Source organism: Biomphalaria glabrata, chromosome 1 (assembly GCF_947242115.1).
Source record: "Biomphalaria glabrata chromosome 1, xgBioGlab47.1, whole genome shotgun sequence".
Taxonomy (NCBI): Eukaryota; Metazoa; Mollusca; class Gastropoda; family Planorbidae; genus Biomphalaria; species Biomphalaria glabrata.
In genome coordinates, this window is record NC_074711.1 from 58,953,812 (window position 1) to 58,979,428 (window position 25,617).

At 34.2% G+C, this 25,617-nt stretch overlaps 1 protein-coding gene and 1 long non-coding RNA gene across 2 annotated transcripts in view; both read left to right on the top strand.

Moving 5' to 3' along the window:
• Positions 1 to 13,928: 13,928 nt before the first annotated feature.
• On the top strand, positions 13,929 to 15,974 carry LOC129921787 (uncharacterized). Its single transcript, XR_008773773.1, has 2 exons — positions 13,929 to 14,514; positions 15,838 to 15,974. It is a non-coding gene; the product is annotated as an uncharacterized LOC129921787 (long non-coding RNA).
• Positions 15,975 to 19,542: 3,568 nt separating this feature from the next.
• The window catches only part of LOC106074042 (G protein-coupled receptor kinase 5-like), a 42,094-nt gene continuing 36,019 nt past the window's right edge, over positions 19,543 to 25,617 (top strand). Inside the window, exon 1 of the mRNA XM_056004642.1 lies at positions 19,543 to 19,743. Coding sequence (XP_055860617.1) covers positions 19,692 to 19,743 — 52 coding nt within the window. The 5' untranslated portion in view covers positions 19,543 to 19,691. The remainder of the gene's footprint in view (positions 19,744 to 25,617) is intronic.

Genomic DNA, 25,617 nt, shown 5'->3' on the forward strand with positions numbered 1-25,617 from the left:
GGAACGAAATTAATAATGTCTAAATAATAGCCAACAAGTAGATAATAATAATAGTGTAATGAGAATTATTTCAATTATTTAATGCTTTATTAAGTCTATACTAGTAATGGTTGGTACCTTGCATAATTATATAATAATTTAGGAGAGAAGGGGGCGAAAGTATAATAACTGGTTGCAAAATACTTAAAATAGCAATCACTAGATCTAGCATAGCCCTACACTATATGATGTACAAAATCTACATAATTAACATAGGCCTAGGACTACAGTTTCAATAGTTTGTCAGACCAAGAGACTTTGCAGTACGTCCAACGTACGTATAAACATACACGTGGAACTTTATGTACTTTTTTTGTACGCTACTTTATGAGAAAAAAATGCATCTCGATGACTAGGCCTAAATGGATAATCTGTTTTTAATCTCTTCTTCCCCCCCCCCCCCAAACAGTAGGCCTATCACAATGGCGATTGACTTTCACGATGCCCACTGTCAGCACTGTCAAAAAACGCAAACTAAAACTTTATGGCCATATCTTAAAGGTCCTCTTAGGTCTTCTAGGCACAAGGTCCTCTTAGGTCTTCTAGGAACAGAGCCAGGCAAGAGGCATGCAAGGAAGACGATGAGAGGACAACAAGGTGGGACCTGTCATTGAAAGAGATTTTATTCAAGGCAAAAAAACAAAAAATAGATGGAATGGAGAAAGGCTGTCAACAGAACATGTGTGGTTCTCTAATGCCGTGTGTCAACAGACTACAGTAATTTAGTACAGGTAAAGGTGCTGCGGATGGTGCGAGCCGCAAGGTGCAACAAGTTGTGAGGGACATCAACATTTTCTCCCTATTATGTATTGTAATAACTTAAGTGAGGCAACTCAACGAGGACATAGACGTTTATTTACATAGAGACATGACAAACACAAAGGGCAACTGCCTTGAGCACAGCATCTCCATATTGGCTCTCTTCTTGGGCGGAAATCGTTAGTCTCCTATGTCAACATCCGACTTGTCTGGTCACTGATAGTGCGCACCTTCTTTGTGCACTATCTTGGATGGCGGTGCGCATGGCAAAGTCATAACATTGCCCCCGTCTTAGCACTTTTCGTCCCGAAAAGAAACACTGCAGCTGAGGTTTGACAGTTCTGGTGAAGGTCGATCAGTGGGAGACACAGGCGGCAGGGAGCGTGTTCCCCACGAGGCCATCCGCATTGTTTTCCTCCAGTGCCGCTTTCTCTTTCTCCAGTTGACCAGGCTGTTGTTGCGACAATGTAGTGGCCGTTTGCCACACAAAGAGATAGGGTCAAGCACTGTTTTCTTCAGCACAGCCGTTGATCGGACACGCTATCTCAGCAGACCTTCCCGACAGACGCCTCTCAAGGGAGCTGCAGGTTCGCTTGCAGCCACGTTGCAAGCAAAGTCCAATGCACCGCAGTCATCCTCAGATAACAGTCTCACGTCCAGAAGATAGGTCTCTTCAGGTTCAAGTGGAAAATGTCTTCCTCTTGACAGCTCAGATTTAGAGTGGTTTGATTGACATTCATCTATGCCAATGTCGATGATGATGGTAGAAGTACATATGTCCTGTTGGTGGTTTTCTTGGCATCTAAATTCTGTGTAATGCGCCGCACGTACAGTTCATGCTAACCTTCTGAATGCAGTTGTCAAGCTTCGAATTTCCCTCGTGAGCACCGGCAGATAGGCAGAGGTCATTAAGGTCCATAGCAACAGGCTTGAACGCAGACCCAACGTTGTCTTGCTCCGTCCGGCTCATTAAGGTACTGGTAACAGGTACAACAGGAACAAACGCTTTAGGCACATAACAGACTTCAGTTAAGGTACTGGTAACAGGTACAACAGGAACAAACGCTTCAGGCACGTAACAGTCTTCAGTTTCTTCATTTGTCTCTTTCCGTTCGATTCGGTACATCTCGTTGAGATCATCACAGCAATCGTTGTCACGTTTCTCGTCTTGAAAGTCACAACCACAAGACTTGCCCACAACACAGACACAGACGGCGCTCCAATTCCCAGCGTCTCCGTCACCACTGTTTGTGCAGCCACAGTCTTGACCACGCAACTTCTTTACCAACGAGTCAACAGGCAACTGCTCCTTTACCAGCGAGTCTATTCGAGACACCATTTTATCTACCTTTTTCCCCATACTGTTAATTTGTTCACACATTTCATCAATACCTTCATTTATCTTGCCAATAAGCTCATGAATCTCCGATTTAATTTCAAATAAGTAGGTATCTGGATCTTCGTCTTCTTCTATCAAGGCTTGCCGGAGACGAGCTGTAAGCACCTCCTTGGTACCACCACACCAATTATCTCATATCGGTAACGAAGTTCCTTCCTAAGCTCTCTAACCGAGAGTTGGTCTAATTGTTTCAAAGCTGCCATTGTAAATCCTACCTCCTCTCGTTTAGTTGCCTATAATCCCACTTCTGACACCAATTGTAATAACTTAAGTGAGGCAACTCAACGAGGACATAGACGTTTATTTACATAGAGACATGACAAACACAAAGGGCAACTGCATTGAGCACAGCATCTCCATATTGGCTCTCTACTTGGGCGGAAATCGTTAGTCTCCTATGTCAACATCCGACTTTTCTGGTCACTGATAGTGCGCACCTTCTTTCTGCACTATCTTGGATGGCGGTGCGCATGCAAAGTCATAACAGTATTAAGTTCCTAAACTTGTCATTGAAAACTACAAATCGCTCACACATGATCATACACTTTTTTTTTTCTTTTTTTTTTAATTCACTTGCATAAAAAAAAAAAACTAATTTTATAGTATTACAACAACAAATTTAAGAACTTTGTTCAGAATTGTTCATTATAGTTCTCGTTTTCCTTTGCTTGTCCCTTTTCCAGCCCTAGACATACAACCAACATGGGCTAGCAACTCATACGAAATGCATGATCTTCGGAGTTTTGAAGGTCAGTGTCTTTATTTACATGTAAAGTCCAACAGTTCTAGGACACATACGCACACAAAAGAAGTCGCAGCATGGGCGTAGCCAGGGGTTGTGGGTTCTTGGGGTTCAACCCCCCCCCCCCCCCCAAAATGAAATCCCCCCCTTCCGGGGGGTCGGGGATCGGAATTTAGTGACTGATTTTTCGCTCTGATTTTGTTTATTTTAGGTGAGATTTTAATACTAAACTATCACTTGCCCCAGCACAGCAAAGGAGGTTTTGAGTTTAAAAACCCCTACCAGGGGTTTTTGAGTTTAAAACCCTTGCCAAGGGGGTTGAGTTTAAAACCCCCTACTAGGGGGGTTCGAGTTTAAAACCCCCTACCATTGGGGTTCGAGTTTAAAACCCCTTACCAGGGGGGTTTGAGTTTAAAAAAACCATACCAGGGGGGTTTGAGTTTAAAACCCCCCATAACAGGGTTTTTCGCATTTAAATTCCCCTCTTCTATAAAACAAAACAAAAAAAAAATGCAAACGACAATCCCCCAAATTTCACGAGCACAGTTAAGGAAGATTTTGATTTTTAAACTCCCTCCAAAATTTATGATAAACACCTTTTCAATATGAAAAAAAGAAAATTAATCACTCAAATTATATGAGCGTAGCCTAAAGGGGTTTTGAGTTAACCTTCACCCACTCTTCAGTAGGTTTTGAAGCTAAAAAATATCTCTTCAATACCCGGTATAAAAAAAAACGCAAATTACGCACTCAAAATGTTATGAGCGTAGCTAAATGGGTTTTGACTCAGTTTTGAGTTTAACCCCCCCCCCTTTCAGCGGGGTTTGAAGGTTAAAAATACCTCTTTAATATTAAAAACATTATACACTCAGCATGTTATGAGTATATTCAAAAAGGTTTTGAGTTTCAATTCCTCTCCAGTGGAGTTTGAAGCTAAAAATTACATCTTCAATATAAAAAAAAAAGAAAATTGCACACAGAAATCTATGAGCGTTGCCAAAAGGAGTTTTGAGTTTAAATCCCCCTTCAGAGTAATTTGATGCTAAAAAATACCTCTTCAATATATAAAAAAAAAAGCAAATTACACACTATTATTATTTGAGCGTAGACAAGACAATTAAGGGTTTTGAGTTTAAATCCCTCTCCTACAGATGGCTTTTTGAGGTGGAAAACCTCTCTCTTTAATATTTTTCTAAATCAAACTACAGTCACTAAATTCTATGACCGTAGCTAAATGGGGTTTTGAATTTTTAAAAAACACCCAACAGATGATTTTGACGATAAAACTTCCCTTTTCGATATAAAATCTAAAGCATAGGCCTACTATAGTCACTAAATTCCAAGAGCGTAATCAAGAGAGGTTACATATTTCTACCAGTGGCGGGGCTCAATTAATAAAGTGCAGTGAATTGAAAAACACTAAATGTGGCTCAACAAAGAAGGCTAAGACAGATTTTAGGAGTCAGTTATAGAGATCGGGTCTAAATCAAGGAAATCCTGTGCCGAAATGGGAGTCGATCCCTTAGTAGGATTGTGACAGAGCGTCGCATGAGGTTTGCGGGACATGTTCTCCGACAAAATAAATTACACATAATACATCCTAGTTTTGTGGAAACAGCTTGACGGCAAATGTGCCGAACGGCGCGGAAGGATCTAAGTCAGTAAGAATGGCACATTAGGTTTTTGAAATTAAATGCACTGTAGATACCTCAGAATATGCATTTTGTTGGTTTTCAATATCAGAAATAGTGCTTGGTGGCGGGGCTCCGCCCCGCGCTGGACGAGCTCCTAGCGCTCCCCCAGACCCCATTGCTGGCAACGGCGGGGAGTCTACAATTTTCCCACTAACTCCAGAAAGAAACTATTCTAGGGCACAATAAGCGTCTTCCGAAAGAATGATGGGTCAGAATGTAAAAAAGATTAAAAACACACATACATACATACATATACATTTTTTTTTCACGGGGGGGGGGGAAGAAAAAAATCCCCCCCCCCAAAACCCCTCCCGAAAAAAAATCCTGGCTACGCCCATGAGTCGCAGATATATAGGAGCACCTATAGCGAGTGGCCAAAAAAATATATCAATCTTTCATATTCATTACAAGGTCGAAGATCCAAAACTATCTATAGTCAATGATTTCCTCGGATCGTTCACCAGCTGACAGGCCCATTGATCTGATGTTTTCATGTCCAACACTTAAAGCTGGGATAATTAACAATGTTCCTGGACAACACGTTACAGAGTTATATCTACGGACACAGTATACCGGTACTACTTTTGTTATTCTTAAATTCTTCTTATTAAATGTAAGGATGGTGAAGATTGGCTTGAATTAAATTTACTAAATTTACTACAAATAAATTCAATCGGTTAAGTCAAACTTTTGTTCACATCTATACTCCATTCCTTCAAAGCTGTTTTCACAAAGCGCCATGTAAGCATGGGTTTGTGTGCTTTTAAAAAAATATATATATATTAATGATTGATTTCGATCGGAAGGTACAATGACATTGCAGTAAACATCAGAGGAAAAGACGACATTTTCACAATTTAGGCCAATGCCGGTCAGAGGACACGATCTCAAAAAGATGGACACAGCTGCGGCGCACAATTCATAGTAGTACAAAATAACGATGGACTGAATAAGTTACTTATTTTTATCATGCACGTGTGTCGCTGCAGCTAAAAAGGACTTCATCAGTCTCGAAGCCACTATACATCATCTCATAGAAATAAAACGAAAGTCTATGCATGAGCTTTGGTCGGAACTATGTCGCCCTGACAGCAATCCCCGCCCCCTCTCCATGTGTCCAGTGGCGTAGCATCCAAGGCGCAAAGGGGTTCATTGTGCTTGTCCATGATTCATGACTAGCTGTTGCCCACGTAAGCATTCGGCTCGGGACCAAAATGAAAAAAATAATTGCACTGTAGTAAAACTGATAACAAAGCTCCATAACAATGTCGTAAACGTTACACAAAACTATAAATTAACTTCAAAAGTTGTCATCTATTTTCAATTTTTCCAACCGTAGCAGTAATGCAAGGACATTATTTAAGTGACAGAATATAGTAAATATAGTAAAAGAAAAAAAAGATATCAAGAAAAACATGAAAAAAAAATAATTTGAAAAAACAATCTTATAGGAAGTGTAATTGTATCAAATAGTTTGGATCAGTCATGTAATTACATTTCTTATTGCTCTAGACTTCTAGAGCAACAACCAGAAATATTGTTTTTCTTTAGAGCTATTTCATGGTTTTAGCTTTCTCAATACGCTATGATCCTATCACTTAAATTGAAGGGGGGGGGGGAGAGGAAAGAATGAAAAGGGATATCTGGGTGGATTTTACCCTAATTGGTTTTTAAAAGCATTAATTGGTTTTTAAAAGCATTTACAAGAATTGGAACTCGTGGCTCACGCCTTCTCAAGCCGAAGTGCTAACCACTCTGCTAGTGAGGTACTTATGACTAGTAAATATTGTATAGTTTATTTATATATTTGTCTCAATTTAGAGCTTCCGTCTATACAGAGTACTAATTTAGCTTATTACTACCACTTCAGTCAAGTACGATTTCTTTCCCTTATTTCAGATTTTATATTCTATATAGCCCCTAATAATTGTATTTTTTTTTATTGCTTCTTGTGTTTTTTCGGGTAAAAAAAGGTGCAAATTTCACCTTGATCCGAGATTGGGTGTAGGAGAAATAACGTGTAAAAGATTTTTACCAGACAAACAAACAGAAAAATAGAGTGAGTTGGTATAAGCTTTATAAAAAAATCTGTACAATATAGGGGCTTATTGCATTTTTAGCGGCCCCCGAAAGGGAAAAAGACGCTATTAGTTTTGTGCGAAATGTCTGTCTGTCTGTCCGTCTGCGTCTGTCCGTCCGTCCCGTTTAGATCTCGTAAACTAGAAAAGATAGTGAAAATCCGACATCACAATATTTTAGACCATTCAAAGTTCTGATGCAACGGCTACTTTTTTTTTTCTGAAAGCGAAAAATCTAATTTTTAAAATCAGTTATGCAAGCAGTTTTTTAAAGAGAAAAGGCTAATTAGTATGCATTATAAGTTAGGCCTAATTTAAAACGAATAGTAATCTTGTAAACTTCATTTTCAAGAACATTTTTTATTGAGGAATTTTTTTTTTTTTTTTTTTTTTTTGAGTATTCGAATAAGAGATTGATTCTTTTCAAAACAATTAGATCAATTACAAGACATCAGTTGGGCTAGGGGAGGCGCGGTGGCTGAGCGGTAAAGCGCTTGGCTTCCGAACAGGGGGTCCCGGGTTCGAATACTGGTGAAGACTGGGATTTTCAACTTTGGAATCTTTGGGCGCCTCTGAGTCCACTCAGCTCTAATGGGTACCTGACATTAGTTAGGGAAAAGTAAAGGCGGTTGGTCGTTGTGCTGGCTAAATGACACCCTCGTTAACCGTAGGCCACAAAAACAGATGAACTTTACATCATCTGCCCTATAGACCACAAGGTCTAAAAGGGGAACTAGTTGGGCCAGGTTCATATCTAACTTTACATTCACTTTCACCTATCCTTTGATCTGCGAGACCGTTTGGGCACTACACAAGATCTGTTAACCTTCTTTCTCCATTCTTATCTCTCATTTGTCTTTGATATAATTTCATTCGGATGTTCTTTCTGAAAATATTGAAGCCTGCCTGGGTGGACCACTTCGGGGGCCGATTTCGAGTTTGTGTTTCCACACAAACTGTCTTTTGTAACCTTGTTAGTTATTTATTAATTAAAAATATTAAAATAAATATAAAAATGTGCGTAAAATAAAATCCGGCACAGGAATCGAACTATGTAGGCCTACTGAGTGAGTTAATATAAGCGTTATAAAATATATGCACAATATATTGCATTTTTAGTTATTTATGTATTTAAGAAAATATATACAAAGGTCCGTAAAAAAAATTCAGTACCGAAATTCAACGTAATTACCACAGGAACTATGTAAATATTACAAATTACTGTTCACATAAAAAATATCTTCATATTTGTTGTATATGTCAATCTATTTTTTTTAAAGAACTGGTTTGATCATATTGTTAGACAAGACTAGCTGTCAAAATCATCATTTCAGATACCGTACCATTTGATCATCTTAAGAGATGAGCTGAAGGTTCTTCGAGCTCTAAGTTTGAAAAAAACAGTAAAAAAAAAAAATGAGTGAACACACAGTTCTGTCTGGAAGAGACCCAATTCAATGCCTATGTAAAGCATTGCTATTTCCGATGCATCTGGCCCCCCAACGCATGGGCTAGACACGACCGAAGGCCGAGTGCACCGGGAACCTCCGCCATTTTCCTTCGTTATACCAAGCTAACCGTGGGGGACTCGCCATTTATGCAACGGTCCCTTGAGGAACGGCGCATGGATTTGTGACAAGTTCATGGGGACTCTTTTGCAACTCCGCGCGTGCAATGGGTGGACTCTCGTCTACCCGTGGGCATCCCCAGGGGGGTTTGGTTTTGCTACCAATTTAGCCTAACCACTTCCTCCAATGGTCGTTTCCACACGAGCGCCACGAAGAGGCAAAGTAGCGTGCTCGCGTCATTCCAGATACAGAAGTAATAAAATTACAAAGAAAGCTAGATGAACATCTTGAAGTAATAAGTCTTCCGTTCTGTTCATTTTAAGCTAAGAATATGTATTTATTTAGACAAAATTATTATTTTAAGGTTATCGAAGTACAGATTTTCTTTTTTTTTACACACACACACAGACACACACAAAAAAGAAAGTTTAAAAAGTTTATTTTAAAAATTGCGCCCAAGAGAATTTGAACCATGTACCTTTGGCTCTAGTGTGACATATTCAACGTGATTACAACAGGATCGATGTAAATATTACAAATTGCGGTTATATAAACATACTTTCAATTAAATTTTCTTTTTAAAGGATAAATCTTCAATTTTTTTCTATACTATTTTACAAACTATTATTTGAATATTTCTTCAAAATGCTGAATTTTTTTAAAATTAAAACATTAGATTTAATTTTAAACAGTTTAGTCAAAGAAAATATAATATTTTATGCAGTTAACATTTAAAATTGAAAAAAAAAAAACTAGTAGTTTTTATATAAACTAAAAATAACTGACATCTTTTTCCAACAGTTATCAGCCTTTGACGATGACCTTTCGGTACATTATTTTCGTAGTACAATGATATAGAGAACTCTATGGACATTTTAATAGCAAAATTTTGCATTTTTTCTCCAAAAAAATATTTATTTAAAGTAAAAAGAAAAATTATCATAACATATATAAATTCTATTGTAGCATTACATATAATAAAAATTTTAACAAACAAGTTATATATTATTTATCAATTTAAAAAACAATAATACAATGTTTAAACTTGTACTTTTTTTTTTTATAAAACCCATTTTACATTGTATATCTTCTTCATATAATTTTCAAGAAATTAAAAAGTCAGAGGATAGGTGCCACAGAGTGCAAACCAAAATAACCAACTATTCATAACAAATTCACGTGGACAGGAAAAAATATTGGATTACCAAAAAAAAAAACAATAATCTATAAGAAAGTATATTTAAAAAAAAAAAAGAAATGAAAGGCTATTAGTACTTAAAATTGTCCACTCTATATGTATTGTATTATTTTAGGGCAATGGTTCATCTAAGTTTTACCTTATTTTAAATAGACTTATGGAAGATATCCATAGAAGTTTGGCAAAAATGCATTCCTTCCTGGTCAGTGGCGAAGAAAGATGCTTATAGTTTGACAGTTACGCTAGGTAGATATGCATATCTCTTGCATTAGGAACGACCTTGCGTAAGGGTAATTACTTTGCAAGCTAAAAGTTGATAGGCGTAACAAAGGTGACTCCCGAAAACGTTTAAAGACCAGCTTAGGCGCCATCTTGGGTCCACTACTATTTTTAATTTACATAAATGATTTACCAAATTGCATTACTTCAGGAACAAAAGTCAGATTATTTGCAGACGATTGCATAATATATAGAACAATAAAAACAACACAAGACACAGTTATTTTACAAAGAGAATTAGATGAATTACAGAAATGTGAATCAAATTGGAGCATGTCTTTCCACCCAGAAAAATGTCAGTTGTTAAGAGTAAAAAAAAAAACTAAAACAAATTAATTCCACTTATCTTATTCATGGCAAACCAGTAACACAGACTAAAAACGCAAAATACCTAGGTGTTATAATAAATGAAAAACTGTCATGGAATCCACATATTGATGAAACTACAAAAAAATCAAACAAAGCATTAGGATTTATTAAAAGAAATTTCTATAAATCAAATAAGAACATAACACTAAAATGTTATTTAACCTTGGTTAGGCCAATAATAGAATATGCATCCTCTGTTTGGGACCCCTCAACTCAAGAAAACATTAAGAAACTAGAACAGACACAAAATAGAGCAGTGCGATTCATAACAAACGAATATTCACATTTGACTAGAGTAACACCTTTAGTAAAATCACTAAATTTAGAAAGCCTTCAGGACAGAAGGCTCAAAAGTAAAGTAGCAATAATACATAAAACACTGAACCATAATCTTCAAATACAAAATCAAAATTTAATAAAATACTCTGAAAGACACAAATATAAAGGCACATTCCTCGTCCCATATGCTAGGACAAATTTGTACAAATACTCCTTCTTCCCTAGTGCTATTAGAGCATGGAATGGGTTGCCTGAGCTAGCCAGGAAAACCAGTGACTTGGCAGAATTTAAGTCATTGGTTAATATGCATGACTAAATGCATGACGCGTAGGACGTAATCATCTTCTTTTTTGAAGTAACGTCTGTATTATATAAGATAAGGGTTGGTGCTGCAGACTAAGTTGTAGTGGGGTGATCTCTCAGCTGTGATCTCTAGCTTGTAGATGGCCGTGCTGACTCACACCAGTTTGACTTCTGCAGCGAAGGTTGCTCTAAGCATTAGGCGATAGCTATTGGGCAGTGGACAGTTTGGGCCGGGTACTGGGCAGATTATACTGGGCAGTATAGGGCACTGTGGACACTGGGCAATATTGTATGGCCAAGGACATTAGGGGATCTGGTGTGGTCGGCTTTGGTTACAGCTTTCTATGGAGATCTGGTAATTACAGCAATCGGGTGTAGCAACCAGGCTGGGGATAAGACAGACAATTAGGAACCTCCTAAAGGCATTGAGCAGGGATTCCCATATGCCTCGCAATCATTCAGATGCAGGCATTGGTATCAATCCCAATAAGGCATTTAAGACAATCATGTATAAAATCTTAAAGCACGCATATAACTCAATAACAAAAAAAGATACAAGTAAGATAACCACAATAAATGTGTTATCATACAATGTAGGATGATACTAGTCAAGATTCATCCATTAAATTTGATAACGACGATAAGTAATCAGTTATAGTAAAATGGGGAATGAGCATATTATATACTAAAGGATAAGATGAAATACTTGGGATCGAGATACAATCATCAGGGTTTGATATAATTAATCAAAATTAAACTCATCCAAGGAACTATCAGTTCAAAAGTATGTGAGACATAATAATATGTATGAGGGATATATAATAGGAATGTAAAATAATTACTTTCCCATGCGCTCTGTAAGTTTAGAGCACTGTGATCTAAGTTCTTAGATAGTACTTAGATTCACGAAAGGTTATTGTTTACATCAATCACTAAGATACAGGAATGGATGAAACATAACAAATCAAATATAATAACTATGGCTTCAAACGTAGACAACCATAACGACATTAATAATGCTATATGAAGATATAACATCGACATAAGATAGTACAATATACATACATAACAAAGTCACAAGGTAATGACGGGGAACGTGGTTGGGTACTAATGTGTACTCACACATTCCTATAAGATAAAATAAGTATAGTAAAATGTTTACACTTACCCGTTTGTCCCTAATGAAACCTCACTAATAAACTTCCTAACAGAGGAGACTGAATGAATTCTAGTGGGCCTAACTTAGAATGCTTTGGTCTCTCTCTATATATATAGATGGGACTTTTTGTTTAACGGGTGGGAAAGAAAGCAATGCGATTTTCTCACATGTATTGCAAATTATGAGCATTTAGCTTTTATTTTACAAATCTTCTATCAACTCACTCTATCCGTCTGCCTGTCTGATAAAAGGGTTGTACACTTTATTTCTCCCACACCCAATCTCGGATCTCGGATCTCGGATCAAACTGAAATTGTGCACAATTATTTATTTTAAATGTTAAGACAATAATTAATAAATAAAAATATATAATATAAAGTTAATTGGTAAGTACTTATTTTGTTTGGCATCTCAAGAAAGGAAAGAGATAGTTCTTGACTGAAGTGGTGATATAAGCTGAATTAGTCCCCTTTATAGTTCGTCGTCTGAGTCTTAGTGAATTAACGCAAACATGAAATAGGACGAGACTATAGAAACAATAGATAGGCCTACCTCTACAATCTTCCATGTTCATAAGCTCTTCACTCCAGAGTGATTACCGTGTTAGCTGAGAAGCCTAAGATATTTGGAGGCGCTAGACAAAGTAAATTTCGTGGCCCCATCTTTAATAATGGTAAAAAAAAAAAAAAAGAAAAGAAAGAAAAGCTAGATGATCCAGGTCAAACAACAGACCTGCCTTTGTCTTGATTTCTGCTAAGGATATAGCTTCTAATTGGGAAGAGTGAAGAAATTTTGTAAGCTAGACTTAGCAGCATTCCAAGGACATTATTTAATGGACAGATGATGATAAATATAGTAAAAGAAAAAAAAAGATAACAAGAAAAACATAAAAAATAATTTAAAACAAAACAAAAAAAAAAGCTTATAGAAAGTGCAATTGTATCAATTAGTTTGGATCAGTCATGTAATTAAATTTGTAATAGATCTAGACCAACTATCAGTAAAATTGTTTTTCTTTAGCGCTATTTCATGCTTTTAGCTTTCTCAATACGCTATGACTTAATTAATGGGGGGGGGGAGAATGAAAAGGGATATCTGGGTGGATTTTTCACGTAATTGGTTTTTAAAAGCATTTACAAGAGGAGTGCAAAATGACCTGAATTCGAACTCGTGGCTCATGCCTTCTGAAGCCGATCGCCCTAACCACTCTGCTAGTGAGGTTTCTTATAACTAGTAAAGATTGTATATTCATATATTATTTGTTTCAATTTAGACCGTCCACCTTTAAAAGGGACTAATTTAGCTTCAGTCAAGTAAAATTTCGTTCCCTTGTTTGAGATACTAAATAAAATATATATTTTTTTAATCGCTTCTTTCAGCTTTTCAGGGTGTCGGAGAAATAATGTGTACAAGCTTTTTACCAGACAGTCAAACAGAAAGACAGAGTGAGTTGATATAAGCTTCATTAAAAAAAAAAAAAAGGTATGCACAATATATTGCATTTTTAGTTATTCATTCAATTAAAATAAATATTTAAAAAAATGTCCGTATAAAAAGATCCGGTTCACAGAATCCAGCTATAATTTGGTAAATGCCACACAACAGACAAGAATTAAGAAATTCATGGTTATTTATAAGTACTTTGAATTAAATTTACTCTTGAAAGATAAATACACAACGTTTTAATTCAGTATTTTGTAAATTTTGCTTTAAAATGTTGAACTTTATCTGAATTCATAAAAATTATATGCTTTATAACATTATTAGTAAAAAAAATAGTTCATTTAATGTTAACACTATATTTGACCTTAAAAAATTCTAAATTTAGTAGGCCTAATACTTTAGAAAAATTAAACATGGATGACAACTTTTCGAAACAGTTATTTATCATTGAAGGAATGACCTTTCGTTTTTTTTTTTATTTTCGTAGTATAACGACATAGAGAACTCTATAGGTGTTTTGATTAGAAAATTTTGCATTTTATTTAAAAATAAATCTTTTTTATACGGTGAATAGTCAAAATGGCATATTATTGCTAAAATGCTTTTTAAATTAAAGACCAACTGAAGAGGTTTTTTTCGAAATTGAGATAGCGATTGATTTAGATAGTAGATAGCATCAAAGTTAGTTCCTAAAAATTTGAGATTTTAGAAAAGCGTATTTATATTAGAAAAAGTAATTTGAAAGTGTAAAAAATAACGAGATTTGAAAATCAGCTTCAATGGCCGAAACCGGAAGTGACGTATTGTAATGGACTGAGAAAATGTAAATAAAAATAGACATGGCTGGATACGTTATTGATAGCGATTCAGATAATAAATTTATCTAAATCTAGCTGTCCAACAATTTTAAATGATACTTATCATGGGGTGCACCAAAATGCCATGAAGAGAACTCTTCTACTTTTTCAAAATATATTCTAGAGCAGACTATTGAATTAATATAATTATAGATAGATTATAATAATAGGACTAGTCACTAGATTCTAGATTCTAGATCACTAGCACTAGAGTCACTAGATCTACTTGACTACTATTCTAGTACTACTCAGATCTAGACTCTAGAGTGACTCTAGACCTAGTCTACTCTAGTAGTAGTCTCTAGTATCATCAAGTACTAGTAGATCATCTATAAGGACTAGGTCTAGGTATACTATACTTAGACTATACTAAGTCTAATAGTTATAACAAAACTAAATGGTTAGATCTATCTATATTATTTTCAATATCTCTAATTCTAGCTAGGCCTTCTAACACTTTTACTAGTCACTCACTAGATCTAGAGTTTATAAATACTTGACTTGTATTATTGTACTAATTGTAGTAATACTACTTACTAGTAGTACTAGTAATACTAATAGTTTATAAACTAGTAGATTTAACTAATTAAGTAGATCTAGAGTAATCTAGACTAGCCTCTATGTTAAGCCTAAGCCCAGTCGCCAACATTTTTTGGTAATAGTTTGTAATAGTAAGACCTAGTGAGTAGTGTCCTAGCAATAGCATAAAGATTATTCATAGATATAAATATATTATAATAGTCAAGGACAAAACCTAAAGCCTAAGCTAAATCTATATAGAATATATTTATACTCTTTACTAGCCCTTACTATACTTATTAATAAGGCTAAACTTTAGATCTAAAAAAATAATAAGTCATCATTTATATTGGTAATATAAAATACAGATTTTTACTAAACACATGTGACATTTCTTTAAGTCTTAAACTTAAACAGGGCCGGTCCTAACGATTGCGGGGCCCTATGTGAAACTGATTGCGCGGGGCCTAGTCTGGGTGGGAATAAGGATAATAAGTGAAAATTAAGATTTCATATTTTTAAAAAAATCGACTTTGAATTTTATTAAATCTTTACTAAGTACAAGATTACGATCAAATTAACTTTACTTTACGAACTTTGTAACCTATGGCATATTAAAATGCCAGTCACTCTATTAAAGTAAATAAAGTATGGAAACTTCTGATTAAAGTGAAAATTTGCCTGATTATTACATTTTAGTACATGAAAGCTGACAATGTCTTATTTCGTTTATCGCGCGTAGGATTAGCGTTTTCGGAATGAATGACACCCACAATTTTGTCTATTTTTCAGGAGATTTTTATGAGATTTCCAGGTTTTATATATACCGATATATATATATATATATATATTGCAATTTAACTATTACACCTAGAATTAGCACGAAGCCTATGAAAGTGCAGGGCCCACTGCGACCGCATAGGTTGCAGTGGCTTAAGACCGGCCCTGGTCTTATATATATTAGATTGCCTAGACCTAGAGTAGAGTAATTTATTATTATTAAGAACAATGAGAGTTAGATGTTGATGTTAGATCAGATAATCAGTATAACATATATAATATATATATATATATATAACCACTAGTTCTATATATGTATACATAATTAAGTATAAATGTTAATAAATAAATTTTTTAAAATCTATTTTACAGAAAACATACAGACAAGTTTACTAGATGGATCTTTCATCATTTTGGAAATACAATATTCCCTGTGAAACAAATCACAGAAACATTCTACAATTTTATTTTATATAATAAATACCAATAAATGTAAATACAAAATCACATTTTAATAGAGTTCTTCATTATACACACAACATTATTTTAGTATGTTCCTTTTCACTTGCTAGGTTTAGACAAAGTTTTGAATCAGGATTTAATATTATTAAGTCATAGCCCAAAACTCCAGCAGGATGTTAGTTAATGGCAGTGGTCAATGTTTGAACCTGAGACCACAGAGAAGACAGTTCGGAATGCAAACCACACAACTTTCTGCGTTTCGAAACCTATTCAAATTTTGATCATTTTTATGTTAATGCAGATCTGAATGTCCATTGCAATGATGACTTGATCTGTAAAGGGGTTACATTTTTTAAAAATAAGTTGGATCTCATTCTTCGAATGATGCTATGTATTAGAAATTGCAACGTGGAATACATATTAGAGGCCAAAAGAAAATCCACTGATGAGGGAAGACGTAGACGTCGTAAAGAACATTTAAATTGACCACCAGCTGAATATGGTTATGTCTTCGCTGGACGCGGCAAAATATCTAGTTAGCAGCTGGGGCTGCGTAGCCATGGAAAATACTGCATTTCTCATTAATCTTTCGGCTCGACTGCCAGCCCTATTTATTAAACACTTTAAATTATGAATAGCTCTGCATTTTTTAATAACAATTAAAAAAAAATATATATTCAGTGATTAACTGGCAATAATTGGGTTACTAAAATTTAATAAAATGAGTTGCATAATTACATCAACAGTAGCCTATATGCATTACTTAACATTATATTGATACTATATTTTATTTTCCACTTCCCTGACTTCCCAGAGAAAAGAAAAAAACGACAACTCCTTCTCCAGTAGGATAATCTCTTTCATTTATAGTCTAAACACAATTTAAAACTTTGTTACCTACAGTTACAGATTAACTTGCTAACTTAACTATCTAATAATCTAATGATTCTATTCCAATCAACAAATGAGTCAAGCGTGAGATAAATGAAAACTCTTAAATTTGTAGATATATATTTATAGAACTATGTAAGTATATAGGCCCGAATATACGGTACGAATATATTTAAATAAGAGTGTAATAAAATCCATATTTCGTATATTAATAATATTATAGAATTGGTAGATCTAGGTCTAATTTTTGCCTTATAGATTAGTTTTTAGAAATTTAGATCTAGTACTTTTTTTACTAGTAGATCTAAATCAGACTACTTTTAAGTCTAAGTTAAGGTTTAAGTTAAAGCTATTTGCCTAGTGTTGTACGGGGTTGTGACTCTAGATTCAAACTAAATATAATCGTATACTACAATAACTACAATGACTACATTGAATGAGCTCAACATTCACATTGTAATAATTGTTTTTTTCCCATATTGGGCCTATTTAGGGACGACTATAGGTTAATAATCACTAAGTGTATAGATAGAGTATATAATTTTAAACTTTGTTTTTCTAGATCTAGGCCCAGCACCTCGATCGGATCAGTCTAAATAGATAGGTCTTATCTCTAAATATCCAATACTACTACTAGATCTAGACTTCATCTAATTGGATTTAGGTCTACTTCGTACATCATTAATGATCTGAGAAAAGAACTCTGCTCTTGATCAAAAGCAGTAGATCTAGAACTAGAATAAGCCTGAAGCAGTAACATAAGCCATAAATTGCGTAACTTGACTAAAACGAAACATGTGAACTGAGGCTCGCGGTACTGCGTGGGGTGAAACGCTGTTCGCTTGACTAGATCAAGAATAAGCCGACAAACAGTAGATCTAACATGCAAAGCCATAAATTGCGTGATTTGACCTAATTTCCCCAACTCTAACATCCACTTTTTATAAATTGGCGTGTTTTAGTCGCCTTTGTTTTTAGAAACTAGCATTCCTGTAAAAAGGAATAGGGAAATACGTTAAGCCATAAACTGAAAAATTTGACCTAATTTCCCTTAAACTACGTCATCGACCTTGGTTGTCCGGGAAATACTGATCTCGAATGGCTTCGAGATTGTGAAATTTAATAGTCCCTAAAACTCACATTAAATTGCTTATATCTAAATAATTACAAAGAATATATGTCTAAAATTTCGTATGTATGTTTTTTTAAGCATTATGAATCTAAAAAAAAGTATAACACCGGTTTCCGCGTCTGACCCCAAAACCTCTTCAGTTGGTCTTTAAACATTATAAAAAATTTTAAAACAAAAAATTTTCTTTTTTTGTATTTAATGTAATAAAATATATATTTTTGGATTGAAGTACGTTCCATTGAAAACCAATATTACTTTTAGAATCTTAATGCATATAAAAAGAAAAAAGGGAATATTTTATGCAGCCTGCACCATTGTTAATCATTTTCCTAGGACTATCTCGTAATTTATTTAAAAACGCTTAGTTTAATTAATTCAAAAAAAAATAGAGACTGAAATATTCGAAGCATAATCTTCACGGCAATTTGGAAGGCCATCCTAACTAAACGCAGAGCTTAACCCAATATTTGATATAGCCTACTATTATAGGTATTCTGCAACCGTCTATTTTCTCCTCTTTCCTGTTTTGCTAAAACATATAATGCTAGAAACTGCAAAAGGATTTACTCTTAGCTTCACCATAAACGAAAGACCGAGTTCCATTCTCATGCTTTCACATTATATAAATCTCATAGGAGAAAATGTATCATGGTATAAGAAATTTCTAAACTGAATATTGCAACTAAATCAATTAGCATAGAAATTTAAATTCACCTAACACCTAACACTCTGTCCTGTGATGGGCAATTTTTGTTTTAGAAGTGGGTCAAAAACTCAAAGGAAAAAAAAATTCGGGACTGCTACTTTTCTCCGCTACTGGATGTGTCCAAGGAAACGGCAGGTACCGATACAGGTGTCAGACATAAAAACGGTGTGTAGATAGTGACATATGTTTGTTGGTGCTTTAAGTCTTCCATTCCTTCCAACGCAATGAATTCGATCATTTTGGGGTGTCGTCTCGATGATCCAGGGTTCGAACGCATCAACAAACTACTCGTTGACAGATCGTTTATGTTTGTGTCCTGAACCATTTTTGTTATGGACGTCCTTATCACCTGCCTTTAACATGAGATCCTGTTTGTGTTCTTGTGTCATGATGCTTTACAGCATATTCTGTATATCCAGAAACGGACAGAAACCTTTATATAGTTTACAAGTTACGTTTATTACAGCGTAAGCCCTAACTTGAAAGCAAAGCCGATGATTACAAAATACCATTCCCCTTAAATACTTAATAAATCGTATCCTCAATTAAAGTAATAGCCATTTCGGCAGTTATTACAAGACAGCACTCTTTGCTTTTATCTCCGCAAAACCATCATGTCTGTGAACGATTTGTCGTGTTCCCCGAACTTGGTATCAGAGAGACGACAGTCCGAAGCTTTTACCAAACGGCCAGTCAGCCTTTTATTTATTGCAAGAGAACACTAATATGATAAGAATTGCCGCTGCATTGCTGACTGAAATTCGATTTAGAATCCAGTATGTAAATTCATAACAATCGTTACAGTAATATTAGGCAACATATTTAGAGAGATATCCCAAATATTTATTTTCATTTTAACCAATCAAAATCTGTCTGGGCTATTTCCCCCTGATGAAAGCAGCCATTTTGTTGAGATATAGGTCTACCACACCCTGTCCCTGTTAATAGTAAGGGAAAATTAAGAGGAATAATTCGTGCAATTGGGGTCTGTAATTTACAGCCCTGTTGCAGAATTAAATTCTTTTTGGATATTAAATGGAACTTGAAAATATCGTCGCGAATACTGTTTATTTGAAAGCACGAGAAGGTGAGCCAACCCGCTGCCGATTTTACAGGATTCGATTATGTGTATCATTGTATGAGGTTGAGTCTAATTATCCTGCCCTCTGTGTTAGTTTTGTACTGAGCCCTCAGTCTTCCCTCGATCCGTAAACTTAATCATGTTTGTAATAAAAAAACTTGTGTTGCTAACAATGCTGCACACAATAAACTTCTGGTCCATCTTAGATCTAGATCTAGGATAGATTTAGAATTTAACTAAACTTAAAACTAGAATCTAGATCTAGAGACTAGAGATCTCTTTATTTAGTCACTTTAGACAAGTTTTAGTTAATTTAGTTTAGAAAAAAAAAAGCCTAGATTAGATAGAACTAAGACTAAGTACTAAAATAAAGTTAAGTTTTATTTAAAATTATTATAAAGGTGGTCTAGACTTAGACACTCAAGACTTACTCTACTCTAGACTCTTGAGACCTCTGACTCACTTGATTTTGATTGATCTTTTATTATAGACATCAACTCAATTCTTTGTTTTAGTGTATATACTGTATACTTACTTTGACTCTTGACAAACATTAGAATACAATCAATTACATTATATAAAAATAGAGATCTAGATCTAGATTTTATATTAATATATACTTGATATATATAGACTATCTATATAGTATATAATAATATAGAGTCTAGATATAATAATATAATATTATAATAAATAGATTTAGCTAGTTAGATCTAGACTCTAGACCTAGATTCTATATGAATTCATGTTCTATTTTACTTGAGCATTCATTATGAAATAATATGAATCTACAAGTAAACTATGGGGCTCAAACAAATTAAGAGCTGTAGGGTCAGTGGTGTGTATTGTGAAGCATACTTTCTCGAAAATAATTATCCCTTGTTAGTAAGCTCGTTAAAGTTAAAGCTGTTGAAAGCTTCGAGCTAATCAAAGAAATTATAATAAAATCTAAAACATTTTAATTTTCACTATGAAGTCATTTTCTTTTTACTCCAGCGTAGAAACACCATCTATTGTCACCTTTCCCAAACTCCAAAACTTCATCCACAGCTCTTGTAAAGTCTGACATCACACCAAGGTCATTAGATACAACAGTTACGCATAGCTGGGTGCGCTAGAAATAAAAACGCCTCTGTTGCGAGAATAATTTAGAAGGGAAGGGAATAAAGGAGGAGTGTTAGGTGGTATTATACTCTTTCCCACTCAGAGCGTCTCCACTTTTCTAACATTTCCAGACAGGGGGGGGGGGGGGGGGTCTATGCCCTCTTCTGATTGCAACATTCTTTGAGACCATAGCTAGTGCAAGTCCACTCTTCTGACAGGCTCAGTGGAAATGATGTAACCGGATTGATATAACTTCCGTTAGACACAACAGTCTTTAGCGTACCTGGTCAATCTATAATAGTTAGTTAGTCTACTATTAGCTCTCCCTTGTTGAATGTGTGCAAAAATGATGTCACACATATTTTTTTTTTGGTACTGTACTTGGTCGACTAATAATTGTTATTCTACTAGATTTGCATATAATTGTTTAACCTGCATTTTAAAATTATAGATATTTATTCTGATATTCTTCAATACTCTGCCAACTCTGGTAATTTTTTATCAATAGAAAAAAACTATGTTGCTCGAGCTTACTAACATGCTAAACTGTTGTCATAGTGCTAGAAAAATCCTAATGATATAATATCAGACTCAATGCACAACATATTATATATATATATTACACATTTCCTTAATGTGTCTATCTATTATATAAATATACCAAATATACAAATCTTTTTTGAGCTGATGATTCATCAGACCTTTCTCCTTCATTACCTGAAAGTAAAAAATAATAACTCCACACCTTTTGGATTATTTTTTTTGGGAACTATGATTATGACTATTGGCTACTCTAGATATAACTAGATAGAATTATCTCTATCACAGTAACGCTTGGTAAGCCTTAGACCTTATTTATACTAGATTCTAGATCTATCATTAGAATACAATCATTAAAAATATAGATAAATCTAAATACTTGATCTAGATTCTAGAACTAGATATTGTTCGGATCTACAATTTATGGGTATGCAGAATAAACAAAGTACAATGGAATATTATACATATGATGTTGATACTGTATGAATGTTTGATAGATTCAACCATATAATGAATGTAATATGATTAAATATGGTTGTTAACTTGAAACTATCAATAAATTTTATAATGCACATTTTTTTTTAAATGCTGAAAATATTTTTTATGCTTTTGTTTGGATTTATGAAACTGATGAGTAATAACTGTTGAAACTAACCCTTTCTAAAGTCAATAAAAGCTATCTTAGAACACATGAGAATGGCAAACATTTTTAGCTGTTTGTAAGCACATCATTACAAAGCTTTTTTAGCTCACTCTGTCTGTCTGCTACAATTTTCGTACAAAAAAAGTTATTTCTCCCACAACCAATCTCAGATCAAATTAAAATTTTGCATAATTATTTCTTGTACATTACAAAACAGGAATCAATTTTTAAAAATTAACCTATTTTAATTAATTATTGGTAATTAATTATTTTGTTTGATATCAAACTTGACAAGGTAAAGAATTAGTACTTTAGTGATTATGTTCTATAAGTTGTCCCCCATAAATACTTTGTAGGTCACTGCTTTAAAGTATGAAGCTAACAATAGATAGCTTGATACCTTCTACATTAAAATAGTAGGAAACAAAATGTACATTCCTTCCACTGTTTCACTCAAGCATTACATGTAAAGTCTACACCAGAACATTGGCTTTTATTCAATATAATTTAATAGCAAATAAAAGAGATCTTGTATCCGTGGAAAGAAGTGGCTTTTATTCAATATAATTTAATAGCAAATCTTGTATCTGTGATTGGTGACTAATGTAATGCTACACAACTTACAGTGTTTTTGTTGTTTAAAATCTTTTTAGTTTTCTCAATATAATGATTTTATTGTCCAAGTGGAGTTTCGTTGTTGCCAGTGATCTTAGTAGGATTTTATTAAGTTTATTTGAATTTTTAATGTTCAGATTGCAAAACCATGAAGAGATGTTGAAAGTTAAAATGCTGCAGATGTGGGCATGGTAAAACTTTGACTAGACTCTTTTTGCTAACACTAAAAGAGAACATTGTCCTTAGTAGTCTTAATCTTTATTGTACTATTTATTGGTGATATTATTCATGTTTGCAGTGAAATTTATCATTTAAAATGGTACTCAGGTTCTTAAAAGTTTTGACTGTTTCGATGTTATCTTGAGCTAGCGAAAGTTAGGAAAGTTAATTATCATTTCTTTCTTTTTTTTTCCACATTTACTATTTAAAAATCATTATGACACTATTTTTTTTATTTGGTTTATTTCATTTAATTTCATTATATATAAATGTATGTCTAAACACCCTGAGAGCAGTTCAACTTTGTTAAGGAACATGTAGGACTATCAGATGAGTGTATAAAAATGGTGATATCACCTCACCCCAAAAATTAAATCCACCATTACCAAAATCAAATGAAATGATGTTAACTCCATCTACTGCTCTAGTTGATGCATTTACACAGAATAGGTTTGTTAAATTAGAAGAGGTAATACAATTGATGGATAATACCTTGATTTATTTTGCTTCATTCACCATCACCAGCAATACCGAACCCGAACAATAAATACATCATTACAAACTAAAATGAAATTTATTAAATACATCAACTGTTCTACTTGATTCATTCTGTTGTATAAATACCTTTTTTTAATATGGTCAGATGGTTTGTATTGTTATTTCTGTATTAATAGTTGTGGGTGCTTTCTTTTGATAGTAATTAATGTAATGATTTAACCTGATATGTGGTTTCTTAAAAAAGACTTACTAAACATAGTAATTATAGATAAACATAAACTTGGGAGAATTTTTATTGGCAGAGTTGTAGCTGGCTTTAAGAATTTTATGGTACAGAAAACGAATCATATCTTTTTTCTTTTTTTTTTTTTTGTGGGTAGACATTCTTATCTCTCTAAAAGTTTCCTTATAAATATGATGAATGGCTCCCATAAGGATTTAGATCCTCCTTTAGCACAGTAACTTTAGTGTAGTTTTTTGCTGACTCTGTTTTTTGCCTTCCTCTTTGTCAAGTAACAAAGGTCTTATGTTAAAACTACTTTACATTTAATAGTATAAAGAAAATATTTTATAAAACACATCATTAATTTATTAGTAATTTATCCAAATTTTATCTTATTCTCCTGAATTGTTTTTTTTCTAATGGACCTAATACATTTTAATATATATATATATATATCACAGACCAAAGCAAAAAGGAAGTTAATTACTAAAATTTCATTTCTGTGCAAACAAGTTTGAAGTGCACATTTCTGACCTAGACATATCAAGTTTTTGATAGTTATCTGTCTGACACAATCTGTGATAATATCATGTTACGCCAGATTATATAAAAATCAGTTGTAGTAGCTTAAATTTTTGAATCTTCAGAATACATGCACATACAATTAATGTCTTGCTTTTTTTTTTAAAACTGTTCTTCTAAGGCGAGAAAAAGGTTTTCAGTTGTTTATTATCTATTTTTTTTTTTTCTAATAGACGTGATTGTTTTTCAATAAGTTATTAAAACATGTATACATGCATTTTTATTGGTAAATTTGAATAATATCTTATCTTATGTAAATTAGTATTTGCCAATTCTTTGAACAGTTTCTAATCTTTTTATCACATGATTAACACTCAGTACTCTTTCAAACACATAGTGGGGTCCTACCTTTTTTTTTTTTGGCTTGGGGACAAATTTCCAATATGCTTGTCTATAGCTGCATCACTGCTTAAATTAAGTTCAATTGGAACCAAACCTCTTATGCTTCATACACTGTAGGCGGATGTTTTGAGGGGCTAGAGAGCTCTGCATCATTGGGCATTTATTGTCTGAAGGCATCACTGACATATAGTCTTTTGTAATAGATGTAATCTTGCAAAACTTATATATCAACTCAATCCTAGTGTCTGTCTGTCTGGTAAAAAGTGTGTACTTGTTATATCTCCCACACCCTATCTCAGTTCCAAGCTGAAATTTTGCACAATTATTTCTTTTACCAGTCAAAACAAGAATCATTTTAAAAAAATTAACCATTCATTAATTAACTTCTGGTAATTAATTATATTTGGTATCTCAAACAAGGGGAAGAAATTGTACTTGACTTAGTAGGTGGTTTAAGTTGATTTAGTCCCCTTTATACTTTGTAGAGAGAAAATTTTGAAACTAACAATAGATAACTTTAAAATCTTCTTTTTTCATTTAGCACTTCCCTAGTGCAGTAGTTAGTGAGGCTGTGGAGGCTTTAGCCATCAAGTTTGAATTAAGCTTGTTCACCTTTTTTTTAATATATTGTTACGTTCTCTCCCTTAATCAGGCCTTCCGTAAACACTGCTAAACACAACACAACACATCAACACATCAAGAACCTGCCAACAAGAGCTCCACAATAATCTGGTACTTTAATAATGAGTGAATAAGTAGAAGACAGCCAATACGACACAATTGGCAACACAATAAGCTACTACGAATGTTAAACTGTACATCACCGTATACAACTCTACTGTCTCTATTTCTTCCTAGACTCGTACATAACACTTGAGGACTCGACAAGGACCGACTTCATGGCCAACTAACAGTCCTGGTCTCAACGCTCTCCGGTCTTGAACTCCGCTTTCTTACACACTGTGTCACTCGTACCGCAGGCTTTCGATCACATGACCATAACATTGGTCATATTTGCGTGTAATCGTAGTACTGTCCCTTGTCCATGGCCCCGCTGACCTGAGTGATTCACGGGTGTGTCAGCTGAGCCTATAGTTAACCCTTTTGCGCCGCC